The sequence below is a fragment of the Pan troglodytes genome, chromosome 6, assembly GCF_028858775.2.
Source record: "Pan troglodytes isolate AG18354 chromosome 6, NHGRI_mPanTro3-v2.0_pri, whole genome shotgun sequence".
In the NCBI taxonomy this organism is placed as follows: domain Eukaryota; kingdom Metazoa; phylum Chordata; class Mammalia; order Primates; family Hominidae; genus Pan; species Pan troglodytes.
Genome location: NC_072404.2, coordinates 84,978,247 through 84,990,923, shown reverse-complemented (window position 1 = coordinate 84,990,923; position 12,677 = coordinate 84,978,247). Strand labels below are relative to the sequence as shown.

The following is a 12,677-nucleotide window of genomic DNA, read 5'->3' as shown; positions in this document are numbered from 1 at the left end:
GCACCCGCTTGTCCTTCTCTCCACCCGACATTCAGTTCCCACAGGAACCGCATTTGAGCCCAGGAACAAGCTTGGGATCTTGGGGGCATTGAGCTCCCGGGCTCAAACCTCTGTCCTCTGATGCACGCTTTGGTGTCTCCTGCTGAGCGGCCACTGCAACTCACCCTGCCCACCTCGGTTCTGCTGCCCAGGCTGGTGGCTGGTCTCCGCTTCTGTCCCCACAGCCAGGCACATGTGCTGGGTTGAGAAGCTTTGTTCTTCTAGTGGGGGCGCAGTGGCTGGCCTGGCCGCCCTTCACCCCTGAGTCACGCCATCTGTTCCTGGATGGGGAGTGGGGTCCAGGAGGACTGGGATCTCTACCAACTCCCCCGGCAGCCGGCTGTGCCCAGCTCCTGAGCCAGGTTCTGCAGACCCTGGAAGCCACCTTAAGGGATGGCTAAGAAGCTCTGGGCTTCCCCTTTCTCTGGAGAGGAGGTGCTTTTGACGTAACTGACCGATGACAGGGAGGACCGGGGAGCTGGCACTATGGAAAGTGGGGTAGGCCGAGGGTGTGGCAGGAACGGGTTCGTCCAACAGGACACGCTGTGTCCCAGGAAGCGCTGGGTCATCAGGGAGCACGAAGGAAGCAGTGTCAGAGGAGAGTCCCCCAGGGCAAGTGTGGGGTTCCCTGCAGGCATCCGGCAGTGGTGAGCTCTGGAAAGAGTGGCCGGTCTGTCCCAGCATAGCTGCTGGCCACAGGCCCACCCTTGCCTGAGGGCGCCAGAGCCACAGCCTGGGGCTTTGCTGCAGCCCAGCCCTCACAGTATGGGGATGCTGCAGTGTGGGAGCAGGCCCAGGGGCCACGTTCCTGCCCGCCTACCCCAGCGCTGTCGCTGAAGGCCGTGGCACCCAGATCAGCCAGGAGGGGCATGGAGCACGCACAGCACCCAGTGGAGGCTGGAGGCCTAGTAACTCCAAGCCAGGAGGGCCCAGGGCCTCCTGGGGAAGCTGAGCCCTTGGAGCCAGCCCCACCCAGGAGACCCCATGCCCTGGGCGGCTTCCTGGAGTGGCGTCCTCCGCCCTCTGCTCTCCTGAAGTCACGGGTCCTGCCCTGGTGCCCACCTGCACACTGAGGGCACGGGCTTGTCTGTTGCTCCTATAGAAACCTGTGGGCTCTGGGGCCAGGGCTACCATGAGCCAGGCTGCCCCACCCTCTGATTCCTGGCCTGGGTAGTCCTGGAAGCCCCCAGAGGCCACATTCCCCAGGGAGACCTGTGCGTCCCCGTGGCCATTGATGGTGTCACATCCTTGGCCTGAGCAGGGTTTGTTGGCGTCACATGCCGAATGAGTCTTCTAATGTCTCTCCCTCTCTGCGTGTCTGCTCTCACACCCGTGCAGGCATGACGAGTGTTCTGATGTCAGCCATTGGACTCCCTGTGTGTCTTAGCCGCGCACCCCAGCCCACCAGCCCTCCCGCCTCCCGTCTGGCTTCCAAAAGTCACGGCTCAGTTAAGAGATTGAGGAAAATGTCCGTGAAAGGTAGTTCTTGTTCCCAAAAGCTCTCTGGCCTTTGCTAAGCCTCCTTCCAGCCTCGCTGCCTCCGACTCTTCTGCACAGACCCTCTTCCTTCTCTCTGCTCCCTGACTCCTGGGGGAAGGGGCTCAGTGGCCCTTCTCCCTGCCCCCGCTCGGCAGCAGAGGCGACCCCTGGAAGCTGACTTTCCACTGCAGCCCCAGAGTTCAGCTCCTCTCCTCCAGTCACAGCTGGCATGAGGGGGCTTGTTCTTGAGGACTTTGTGATTTTTGTAAGCAACAAGTTGTGGGTGAGAGGCGGCGCCCGGCTCAGGATGCGGGGACAACCGTCCCTTCCGCCGGGGCCAGCACGTGTCTCGGGAAAGGCCCCCAGACAGCAGCCCAGGTCTGCTGCCCAGGTCTGCTGCCCTGACCCCCAGCCCTGTGTGGCCGCCACGTGGGCTGCTTGAGAGGGGTCCCTCGGTGACCCCTGCCCTGCTCGTTGCATGGCCACAGAAGAAGGGGCTTTAGGACCACAGCAGGTCCAGGGAGTTACAGCAAGACCTGCTCGGAGCAGCCTGTGATGGTCAAGTTCTGAACCTTTCCCAAGCGGGTGCTGGCCCTGCTTCCAACCCTGGGCTGTGGAAGTGTGGACTGTGGCCAGTCCAGACGCTCTTGAGTGGGCGTGGTGGCGGGCAGGGAGGGTGGCCGTGGCCCTGCTGGCCCTCAGTGTCTGTGTCATCTCAGCAGGTCCTCTCGGAGCCTCCGCTTAGCAGAGGGGCTTGGCGAGGTCTAGGAAATACTCCAAGCGCCTGGCATGCGGCAAGGGTGGCTTCCGATCGTGTCTGACCTCCAGCCCACGGGCGAGGAGGTGGGCTCAGGGAGGGGTGGGCCTCGAGCTCCTGCCCCCAGCCCAGGGCTCTGCACGCCCTGCCCTTCCCCTGCCCTGGGGGAGGAGCCAGACTCGTTGGCAGCCGGGGCTGGCAACCTTCTGTGGCACTCTGGGAAGGACACGCTCTTGGTGGGTCACCTGGCTGGCCCCTTCTGAGACACGTGGCTAATGGAAAGCTCCCTTCTGTTCTGAAAAGCTGCAAGGGCTGGGGTGGGTGGGCGGGGGTGGGATGCTGTGCCCGGCCTCACCAGGGCTGGGCAGAGGCGAGGCCCAGGCTCACCCGGAGATGGCTCTGGAGTTGGCAGGCTTTTCCAAAGGAAAAGGCCCCCCTCAGCCTGAGTAGGGCATTCCAGCCACACGGAGGGTAACCCTGAGCTGGGGGCCATCGTTCTGGTCTGGCGTTCTCGCCACCGTGACAGGATTTGGGTTCGGGCAGTCTGTATGGGTGTGTGGAGGTGTGGGGGTGTGTGAGGTGTGTGGAGGTGTGGGGTGTGTGAGGTGTGTGGAGGTGTGGGGTGTGAAGAGGTGTGGGGTGTATGGAGGTGTGGAGTAGGTGTGGAGTGTGTGTGGAGGTGTGTGGAGGTGTGGGGTGTATGGAGGTGAGGGTGTGTGGGGTGTGTGGAGGTGTGGGGTGTATGGAGGTGGGTGTGTGGGGTGTGTGGAGGTGTGAGGTGTGTGGAGGGGTGAGGTGTGTAGGGTTTGTAGAAGTGTGTGGGGTGTGTGAGGTGGGGGTGTGTGAGGTGTGGGGGTGTGAGGTGTGTGGAGGTGTGGGGTGTGTGGAGGTGGGTGTGTGGAGCTGTGTGGGGTGTATGGAGGTGTAGGGTGTGAGGAGTTGGGTGTGTGAAGGTGTGTGGTGTGTGGAGGTGTGGGGTGTATGGAGGTGTGGGGTGTGTGGAGCTGTGTGGGGTGTATGGAGGTGTAGGGTGTGAGGAGGTGGGTGTGTGGAGGTGTGGGGTGTGTGGAGGTGTGTGGGGTGTATGGAGGTGTAGGGTGTGAGGAGGTGTGGGGTGTGTGGAGGTGGGTGTGTGGAGCTGTGTGGGGTGTATGGAGGTGTAGGGTGTGAGGAGGTGTGGGGTGTGTGGAGGTGTGGGGTGTGTGGAGCTGTGTGGGGTGTATGGAGGTGTAGGGTGTGAGGAGGTGTGGGGTGTGTGGAGGTGTGGGGTGTGTGGAGGTGTGGGGTGTGAGGAGGTGTGGGGTGTGTGGAGGTGTGGGGTGTGTGGAGCTGTGTGGGGTGTATGGAGGTGTAGGGTGTGAGGAGGTGTGGGGTGTGAGGAGGTGTGGGGTGTGTGGAGGTGTGGGGTGTGTGGAGGTGTGGGATGTGTGGGGTGTGTGGAGGTGAGTGTGTGGAGCTGTGTGGGGTGTATGGAGGTGTAGGGTGTGAGGAGTTGGGTGAGTGAAGGTGTGGAGGTGTGGGGTGTGTGGAGGTGTGGGAGTTGTGTGGGGGTGTGTGTGGGGTGTGTGTGTGGAGGTTGGTGTGTGGAGGTGTGTGGTATGTGGAGGTGTGGGGGATGTGTGGGGTGTGTAGAGGTGAGGGTGTGTGGGGTGTGTGGAGGTGTGGGGTGTGGAGGTGTTAGGTGTGTGGAGGGGTGAGGTGTGTAGGCTGTGTAGAAGTGTGTGAGGTGTGGGGGGGTGTGAGGTGTGTGGAGGTGTGGGGTGTGTGGAGGTGTGGGGTGTGTGGAGGTGGGTGTGTGGAGGTGTGTGTGGTGTGTGGAGGTGTGTGTGGTGTGTGGAGGTGTGGGGTGTGTGGAGGTGTGTGTGGTGTGTGGAGGTGTGGGGTGCGTAGAGGTGTGAGGTGCGAGGAGGTGTCGGGTGTGTCGAGGTGTGGGATGTGTGGGGTGTGGAGGTGGGTGTGTGGAGGTGGGTGTGTGGGGTGTGTGGCGGTGTGGGGTGTGTGGAGGTGGAGGGTGTGTGGAGGTGGGTGTGTGGAGGTGGAGGGTGTGTGGAGGTGCGTGGTGTGGGGTGTGTGGAGGTGCGTGGTGTGGGGTGTGTGGAGGTGTGTGTGGGGTGTGTGGAGGTGTGGGGTGTGTGGAGGTGTAGGGTGTGTGGAGGTGAATGTGTGGGGTGTGTGGGGTGTGTGGGGTGTGTGGAGGTATGTGGGGTGTGTGGGGTGTGTGGAGGTGTGTGGGGTGTGTGGAGGTGTGTGGGGTGTGTGGGATGTGTGGAGGTGTGGGGTGTGTGGAGGTGTGTGGGGGGTGTGGAGGTGTGTGGGGTGTGTGGGATGTGTGGAGGTGTGGGGTGTGTGGAGGTATGCGGTGTGTGGAGGTGTGTGGTGGTGTGTGGGGTGTCTGGAGGTGTGTGGTGTGTGGAGGTATGGGGTGTGTGGAGGTGTGTGGTGTGTGGACGTGTGCAGGTGTGTGTGTGATGTGTGGTGTGTGGAGGTGTGGGGTGTGTACAGGTGTGGGGTATGTACAGGTGGGTATGTGGAGATGGGGTGTGCAGGTGTGTGGAAGTGTGCAGGTGTGTGGAGGTGTGCAGGTGTGTGGGTATGTGGAGGTGTGAGGTGTGTGGAGGTGTGTGATATGAGGAGTGGGGTGTGGAGGTGTGGGGTATGTGGAGATGGTGTGTGCAGGTGTGGGGGTGTGGAGGTGTGGGGTGTGTGGAGGTGTGGAGTGTGGGGTGTGTGGAGTTGTGAGGGGTGTGGGTGGAGTTGGTGTGTGGTGTGGGACGTGTGGAGGTGGGTGTGTGGAGGTGTGTGGGATGTGGAGGTGTGGGGTGTGTGGAGGTGTGGGATATGCGGGGATGTGTGGAGGTGGGGTGTGGCTGGAGTTGGGTGTGCGTGGGGGGGTGTGGGTGTGGATTGGGGTGTGTGGTGTGTGTGTAGGTGTGGTGTCTAGGTGGGGGTGTGGGTGGAGTTGGGTGTGTGTAGGGGGTGTGGGTGTGGATTGGGGTGTGTGGTGTGTGTGTAGGTGTGTCTAGGTGTGGGGGGTGTGGGTGGAGTTGGGTGTGTGTGGGGGGTGTGGGTGTGGTGTCTGTAGGTGTGGGGGGTGTGGGTGGAGGTGTGGGGGGTGTGTGGGGTGTGGGTGTGTGGTGTGTGTGTAGGTGTGGTGTCTGTAGGTGTGGGGGTGTGGGTGGAGGTGTGGGGGGTGTGGATAGGGGTTGGGGGGTGTGGTCTTGCCAGCAGTTTCCCTCCAGGTCACAGCAGCCATGCCATCACAGCAATTCCAGCTTGGTTACATATTCGTTTTTCCCGTTTGAGATCAGGGAACCGAGGCTCAGAGGTGGCATGATTCGTTCACAGCAAGAGAACTAGAATTAAACAAACCGTGCCGACTCCAGCCTCCGCCCCACCACGCCACCTCCCTGCCAAACTGTCCCCTCCCTGGCCCTTTTTGGTGTAAAGGGAGTTCAGCAGGTGCAGCTGTGCGCCCTCAGGCTTAGAATTCTCTGCAGCCCCTGAAGGCCATGAGCTTGGATTCAAACCAGAGCCCCTTCTGGTCCTGGAGTCTGGGACGACCACAGCCCCACCATGACCTTGGGGTGGAGCCCCTGTCAGGAGCGCCTCCACGGGTGGCACTGGGCTCCCCGTCCCTCTTTCACCCCCGCACGGGCTTGGCTGCTGGCTTCTGTGGTTCTGCTACTCCCACTACCTAGAGAACGCCCCGGGCCGCGCCGATCCTCACCAGCTCGGGGAGCTTCTTGTCCGTAGGAGAGGCTTTACTGGATGTGGGGTTCGGTGTTTATGGAGATGCAGCCCTTCTCCCTCCAGCTTCATGCACGTGTGCACAGACAGCGAGTGAGGCCGTCAGGGTGGGCTCCTGCCACGTCTTGGCCCCTCCCCAGAGTCGCTGGACTTAGGAGCTAGTCTGCACGTGACAGACCTTCCCAGTCAGTGGCAGGCGTTTCCCGGGACAGTGTCTGTGTGGCGGTCGGCATGTGTGCAGCTGCCTGTACATGCTGGACCCCAGGCTCCCTTGTCCCTGTGATGTTCATGCCAGGGTAATGCAAGTTGAATCAAATGTGCTGCCACAACGCCCCCTGGAGTAGTTTGTGCCCGAAGCGGCTGTCTGACTCTTCCGCGCAGCCTCAGAAGCGCCGGGGTCGGTTTCCTCACTCAATGTGCGCGGGGATGCGGCTCCCAGGAGACTGTGCTGCTGTTTCTGCTCTTCTGCATCCTCCATGGCTCCTGGGGCTGAGCCGGGTCCCCGGACGGTGGGACTGGGGAAGGCTTTGCCCGACGGAGCTCGGGGCTCTGTGCCTGGCGCTGAGCTCTCCCATCCCGCACACTGGCCTCCCTGTCTGGGCCCCTCTCGCATTTCCTCCTGGCAGCTTAGACCTCTCCCTTGCCTTCCTTGCCCTCTGGCCTCCTCTCCAGCCTGTGCTCCTCAGGACACTGCTTATGTACTTCTCTCTTCTAGGAGCGACCCCGAAGCCAGAGCCAGAGCCAGAGCAGGTCATAAAAAACTACACGGAAGAGCTGAAAGTGCCCCCAGATGAGGTTTGTGTCTTGGGACCTTGGCTGCCTTTGTTTCTGTTTGGAAACAACTCCACATGGAAAGGACATCCGCCCCATCTTGCTTGAAGGGTGCTTCCCAGGTGCCTCTGGGTGCCAGGGCCTTGCTCCAGCCCCTTTGGTTTCATCTCCCAGTCTCCCGAGACCCACATCGTTATGGTCTGAGCTTTGCACTTAAGGAGCTGTGGTCCTGAGCAAAGCCCCTCCTCTCCCGGCCCTGGCCTCTCCATAGCCTGATGGCCATCTTGGGAGCAGGAATTCCAGAGACAAGGGATGGGCCAGCCTGCCCCACTCTCCACCTTGCGGATGCTGGTGTAGAAGTGAGGTGGCCTCGTCCAGGTGGCTGTCCTGCCCCCCGGCTATTGGGAGAGCTGGTCAAGGTTCTTATAATTTTTTTATTCTTAAAGACGGGTGCACACTGTCGCCCAGGCTCAGTGCAGTGGCGTGATCACAGCTCACTGCAGCCCTGTCCTCCTGACCTCCTGTAATGAACAGGACCAATCAGACTCCTGTTGCGCTTCCATAGAACCTGAACCTCTGCTGAGCCACGTTTTGGGGGCTGCAGCACCACTTTCCCCTGATTTTAGCTGGGAGCCCTGGAGATACTGTTGGGGGAGGGGGTGGGTGAACGGCCGGGAGTACCAGTACCCAGAGATCTTCAGATACTTGGGGGCGGGTGGAAGGCCAGGAGCCCCAGTACCCAGGGACTCTTCACTTGTCTCTTTCTCCAGTCTGTTGAGTCCATGAGAAAAATCTGGTAAGTAAAGGTTTGGAAAGGAGCCTGAACGTCCTCCTCATGTGTCCCACCCCTTCCACAAGCCCTTGCCACATTCCCGCCTGCCCAGCGCTCAGCTCTGTCTCGGCCCTGGTGTCCATCTGGTGTGACTGGGCCGTTTCACCCCAGGCTCCTCCTCTCCAAGCTGCCGTCTGCACAGCCAGCACGCAGCTTGGATCATGGGAGCACTCCCTGCCTGGAACCCCCAGCAGGACCCCCAACTCACACACAACCCCAAGCCCCTGAGTGTGGCAGCCAGACCCCCGAGGGCGCGCCTCTCCCTGATCCTGTCTCATCTCCTGCTCCCAGCCCACCCCCTGCCAGCTTTAGTGCCCATGCGCTGGCTCCTCGTTCAGAACGTCCTCCTCCCTCTTCCGGGTGCCCACTCTGTGCTTGTCCATCTGGCAATTCCTGTCTCCCTTGTAAGACCCCACTCCGAGGGCCTCCCCCAGGATCCTGCCCTGTCCGTCCTCCCCATTTGGTGGCTTCTGCTGTCATGTCGGGCCTGCGCTGCTGGTAAGCCCTTCAAGGGCACAGGTCCCGGTGACTCACCTGTGTCTCCAGCCTGTGGAATGGACTTTTTTTTTTTTTCTGAGACGGAGTCTCGCTCTTCACCCAGGCTGGAGTGCAGTGGCACAATCTCAGCTCTGCAACCTCTGTCCCCTGAGTTCAAGCGATTCTCTTGCCTCAGCCTCCCGAGTAGCTGGGATTATAGGCACCTGCCAACACGCCCAGCTAATTTTTGTATTCTTAGTAGAGATGGGGTTTTCCCGTGTTGGCCAGGCTGGCCTCAAATTCCTGACCTCAAGTGATCAGCCTCCCAGAGTGCTGGGATTACAGGCCTGAGCCACTGCGCCTGGCCTCGGAATTGACTTTGACTGCACTTCCAGCATTTCAGCACATGAAAGCCTCTTTTTCCAAGACTGGCCCACGTCAGCCCAGCCCACTGTTGGCGAGCATGACCCGTGTTTGGTCTCCTCCAGGACTGCATCATCTGCATGGAGAAGCTGTCCGCAGCGTCTGGATACAGTGATGTGACTGACAGCAAGGCAATCGGGCCCCTGGCTGTGGGCCGCCTCACCAAGTGCAGCCACGCCTTCCACCTGCTGTGCCTCCTGGCCATGTACTGCAACGGCAATAAGGTGCCCCCACTGGCCCGGGGCGGAGGCGGGTGGCCCGCCCCCACAGTCCTGAGCTGTCCCCTGCAGGGGTGGGAGGGTTCCGGGGGTGGCTGTAGGAATGGGCCTCTGCAAAAGATGGTGCTGGGCGTGGGGCCAGCTTGAAGACCTTTCTAAAGGCCTGGCCGGCTCTCCTAGGCCTGCCCTACTCTTCTAGGTCTGCCCCACACTTTAGAAAGGAGGACCAGTGCGGCTGGTTTCCTCCACCCCTCCAGCCAGGCCTGAGAAGATTCTGGGCTTCTCTGAGCCTCAGGGCACCGCCTCCCCCTCGGCCACTTGTAAGCACCGCAGACACTGTCTCCCTTCTTCCTTACAGCATCCCTGTGCAGTCAGCACAGTGCTCATGAGGGAGAGGCTCAGAGCAGGGGCTGTGCCCAGGGTCACCCCACTGGGAGATGGGAGCCAGGCCTTGAGGCAGGGCTGATCCTGGGCCCCACGGCAGCCTACACATGCAGAGCCGCGCCCAGACCGACCCCCAGCTGCTCTCCCTGCATCGGCCTTCAGGCGGGATGGGCAGAGTTTAGAGGCTTAGAGAACCGAGTCATGTGGCGCATCGGAGCCTGGCTCGGCCTTCCCTAGTGTCTGCCGTCCTGGGCAGCCAGGGCCCAGCTCCGCAGATCAGACGCTGCAAGGCTGTCTATCTGACTGCAAATGTGATTCCCCTGTGGAGATTTATGCTCAGGATCCGAGTTTTCCCACTCGCCACCTGTCTCCTGATAGCATGTCCCTTAACGAAAATGGCATGAGTTGCTGGTGCAAAACAAAGCTTTCCAGGGAAGCTGTTGGAAGCCAGTTTCCGGGCAGGAGGCTGCCAGCAACTCCCTGGGATGGCGGCCAGCCCATTCCCGGGGCCCTTTACCATCTGACGGTGGAGGTGACGGTCTTGGGTGTTCTCAGACTGCCAGCTCAGTGGGTTGCGTCTGCCTCTCTCAGGATGGAAGTCTGCAGTGTCCCTCCTGCAAAACCATCTATGGAGAGAAGACGGGGACCCAGCCCCAGGGAAAGATGGAGGTATTACGGTTCCAGATGTCGCTCCCCGGCCACGAGGACTGCGGGACCATCCTCATAGTTTACAGCATTCCCCATGGCATCCAGGTGAGGGGCCTTCTTGAGTCCCCCACTCCTGGCCACTCCTCTTCCCACCCCGCCCACGTCCCAGCAGTCTGCCCCTGGATCAAGGCTGAGGATGCCCATGTGGCCAAGCTCAGGCCCCCAGGTCCCCTAAGGCCAGGGCCATGGAGGGCCGGGAATGGGGAGGCAGTGCCGGGGCTTAGGGTAAGCTCTTAGGGCTGTGGCAGCAAAAGGCTGGCCCTCCACTCTTTCCTGAACCAAGGAAGCCTTCCTAGACGAGGAGCCATCTTAGCTGTACTTGTTCTGGGCAGAAGGGCAGGTAGTTCAGTGGGAGGAACCCTGCGGAGGGGCTGGAGAAGCGGGGCCACAGCAGGGTGTGCGTCGAGGAACCTTGGGTTGGGAGTGGCAGGGCCAGGCGTGTGGGTGTCAGGAGCCCAGGCACAAGGCCCCAGAGTCCCAGAGGAGACTCAGACGGGCCCTAGCCCTTTCGGTCTCCTGTCTTGAGCCAAGGTGGATCGTAGGGCCTAGGGCAGGGTGGGAAGATAACAGGGGGCAGCAGGCAGTGGGCACTGGCTGCCAGCCAAGGTCCACCTGTGGTGGATGGAGGCATCTTTTTGTCTTGTTGAACCATGAGCCTTTCCCCTGGTTTCCCTGCACTTCTCCACAGCTCAGAGGGAAATTCAGGAACATTTGGGGTTGGCATCTCGGAGCGGGGGAGGAGCTGGAGCTGTGCAGGGGCCTGTCCCTGTGCGGGCTCTCGGAGCACCCTATCCTGGTGTCTGTTCCTCCCGCAGGGCCCTGAGCACCCCAATCCCGGAAAGCCGTTCACTGCCAGAGGGTTTCCCCGCCAGTGCTACCTTCCAGACAACGCCCAGGGCCGCAAGGTGAGTGCCACCATGCGCCCCGGGGGTGGACGGGGCCCTGATCAGGCGGCAGGAGGCCAGGCGCCACACTGGACTCTGCTTCTGCAGTGGAGGACAGAGGCTGAGGCCGGGCCGAGTGTCTGCTGCTCTTTTCTGAGGACCTGCTGTAGGTACAGGGAGGGCAGCCTGGACCTCACATAGCCTCGAGGGAGGAGGAGAGGCCATCACCTTCCAGCACCCTGCCGGGTGGGGTCAGGAGCTCCTGAGAGTCAGAGTGTGACAGGCAGGGACCGGGGGCTGTGTTAGACCAGGTGACCACGGAAGGCTGGAGCAGTGGTGTCTGCACTGAGACATGAATAGGGACTTTGTGGCTGCAGAGAAGGTTGGGGACGAGCCTTCCAGGAAGGCAGGATAGTGGGAGCCCGTGGTGTGGGTGTGAAGACAGGGCTGCCCCCCAGGCCAGCACCAGGGGTAGAGCTGGTTCTGAGCGCCCAGCGAAGCCACGGAGGTGGAGCTGCTGATGGAGCTTTGGAAAAGCTCTGGCCGTGTGAGAATGGGCTTGAGGTGGCGGAGCTGGAGGCGGGGAGAGGGCAGGGAGAGGGCAGGGAGGCCTGGATTCCACCAGGGAGGGTGGGTGGGCGGGCGCTCGTCCAGCACCGGCTGTGGAAGCAGGGAGGACTTGAGCATGGTGCCTGGGCATCAGGACCAAACGGATGGCAGTGCCACAGGCACCGAGGCGGGGTGGGCTGGAGCCCAGGTTCACGTGGGATCCTAATGTACTATCCAGTGGGCAGTTTTGGGGTCCCTGCAGATGGGGTGAGTGCCAGGGAGTGGATGAGTCACCTGGGAGGGGCTGGGATGGGAAGAACATGGTGCCAACCCGTGCCTGCTCACTGAGCCCCTCTCACTCTCCGTCCCCTCCTTCCTCTTCCCCCTCCTCCTCCCTGGGCAGGTCCTAGAGCTCCTGAAGGTGGCCTGGAAGAGGCGGCTCATCTTCACAGTGGGCACGTCCAGCACCACGGGTGAGACGGACACCGTGGTGTGGAACGAGATCCACCACAAGACAGAGATGGACCGCAACGTTACGGGCCACGGCTATCCCGACCCCAACTACCTGCAGAACGTGCTGGCTGAGCTGGCTGCCCAGGGGGTGACCGAGGACTGCCTGGAGCAGCAGTGACCTCGCACCCCAGCACGCCCGCCTCTGGTGGCCACCCCGCTGCCCCATGGCTGGCTGGGTGGCCAGGCAGGAAGTGCCCAGCCTGAGAGGCTGGGAGGTTTGTTGAGGGTGTGGGGTGTGCCCCACCTGAAGCCGGGGCTCCCCCTGCCTGCCTCTCTCTCCTCCTCCCCTGTGGGAATTGGGCAGCCCTGGGCAGTTGTACTCATGGGGGCTTAAGATGCAGCTACCTCAGTGCGCAGGGCCCGTCTGTCCTCTGGGGGCTGCTTCGGGCCCGCGGTGCTCGGGGCCTGGTGTGGGGCGAGTAGAGACTTCCCCAGCCTGGACGGGCGTGGGTTCTGGGTCAGCTTCGTTTACCTCAATTTTGTTTGCAATAAATGCTCTATAGCCAAAGCCAGCAGGTCCTGAGTGTGTGCATGCATGCGTGTGTGCACACTTGTGTGTGTGTGTGCCCCCTCCCACTTCCTGCATCAGAGCAAGAGGGGGTCCCATGGGCTCATCGGCTCCCATTTGATAACTGAAGAACAGGCCACAGCGAGGCATGGAGGAGCCCACGGTACTGGGCTGTGCGGCCTCCACATGCCCTACACTGATCTCCCTGCCATGCCAGGGGCTGTCACCCCAGAGCACCAGCTGTCACCTTTGTGGCCCTGGGGTTGTGGTTCACAAAATGCCATTCACTTAGGATTGGAGCTGCTGTCTCTGTTTTACTGATGTGGAAACAGGTTCAAAGGTGCAATGACTTGAACCAGGCATGGTGACGCATGCCTGTTATCCCAGC

The 12,677-nt window shown here is 61.6% G+C and overlaps 1 protein-coding gene across 26 annotated transcripts in view; it reads left to right on the top strand.

Moving 5' to 3' along the window:
- Positions 1 to 12,293, top strand: part of DTX2 (deltex E3 ubiquitin ligase 2) — a 46,597-nt gene extending 34,304 nt beyond the window's left edge. For 13 of the 26 annotated variants that reach the window (XM_063813742.1, XM_024357566.3, XM_063813743.1 and 10 more), the window contains 6 exons: positions 1,378 to 1,518; positions 6,738 to 6,817; positions 8,591 to 8,749; positions 9,719 to 9,880; positions 10,651 to 10,740; positions 11,672 to 12,289. In XM_063813742.1, coding sequence (XP_063669812.1) covers positions 1,378 to 1,518; positions 6,738 to 6,817; positions 8,591 to 8,749; positions 9,719 to 9,880; positions 10,651 to 10,740; positions 11,672 to 11,899 — 860 coding nt within the window. In that variant the 3' untranslated portion in view covers positions 11,900 to 12,289. 26 annotated transcript variants of the gene reach the window in all.
- Positions 12,294 to 12,677: the final 384 nt, after the last annotated feature.